The sequence below is a fragment of the Priapulus caudatus genome, unplaced genomic scaffold (assembly GCF_000485595.1).
Source record: "Priapulus caudatus unplaced genomic scaffold, Priapulus_caudatus-5.0.1 Scaffold347, whole genome shotgun sequence".
Lineage (NCBI taxonomy): Eukaryota > Metazoa > Priapulida > Priapulimorpha > Priapulimorphida > Priapulidae > Priapulus > Priapulus caudatus.
In genome coordinates, this window is record NW_014577408.1 from 264,885 (window position 1) to 265,950 (window position 1,066).

Sequence of the window (1,066 nt, forward strand, 5' to 3'; positions counted from 1 at the left end):
AGTTAGGGTGGCAACCGCACGTCAGTTCACTGCCGTCTGCCCATCCGCCGCGTATCCTATATTTTCCGAGAATCATAACGATGATGGTTATATAATTATTGCACGACGCTAACTATTCGCTTAGTTCGCAGCCCACGGGGCTATAATTAGCTTTAGTGCACTCCAGCGTAATTGGCATGGTCACACCGCCTGCGTTCGCCGCGCGGGGGCGCTAGCGGCGCTCTAGCGTCTGCACGTTTTATCCATCATCAACAGCGGGCTGTCCCATAACGAACAAATAATAGCTGAACCCTTGTTCTGCCCGTCCCCGCCCGCCAGGTATCTGTACAGACGCGCGTGCTTTCCATTTCAATGCGAATTGAATTATGGACGAATACAGCATGCGCCGATTGAAACTCCTCACGGTAATGTAATGTAATGTAGATTACTGCGTATTCTTGCGTACCACATTGCATGGTCGGTTCACGTGAATTTCAAGTATGGAAATGCGAAGAGATCACACGCAGAGATTTTGAGGTATTGAAAAATGTGTTGGAGTTTTATTTCAATCTGTTCTAGTTTTGCGCTTTTCCCGCAGTTGCCGTCACTCCAGATCCGCTGGCGAAGTATAGCAACGAAGGGAACTGCACCTGCGGCTGTGCGCTGAACAAGACACGCGGGGCTGGTTACATATCATCGTCCCAGAAACGTTGCGCTGGTCACAATGTCTGGATAATACAGGTATAGTCGGCTACACACACAATACACACGCACACACACAAACACACGCGCGCGCGTGCGTATACGCACGCTCACACACGAACACACAAACACACACACACAAACACAAACACGCGCATACGCACGCACACACGCACACACAAACACATGCACACGTACATATGCATGACGATACACACATATGCATACGCATGCGCACGCACACACACGCGCAGACATACACACGAACGCACATACATACACACGAACACACATACATACACACGCACACACGCGCACGCAAGAACACACACAAACACACACACACACACACACATGCATACACGCACACACGTACATACACACA

General features: G+C 49.9%; 1 protein-coding gene across 1 annotated transcript in view; it reads left to right on the forward strand.

Moving 5' to 3' along the window:
• The window catches only part of LOC106809351, a 34,797-nt gene that overhangs the window by 30,385 nt on the left and 3,346 nt on the right, over positions 1-1,066 (forward strand). Inside the window, exon 5 of the mRNA XM_014812415.1 lies at positions 578-720. Coding sequence (XP_014667901.1) covers positions 578-720 — 143 coding nt within the window. The remainder of the gene's footprint in view (positions 1-577; positions 721-1,066) is intronic.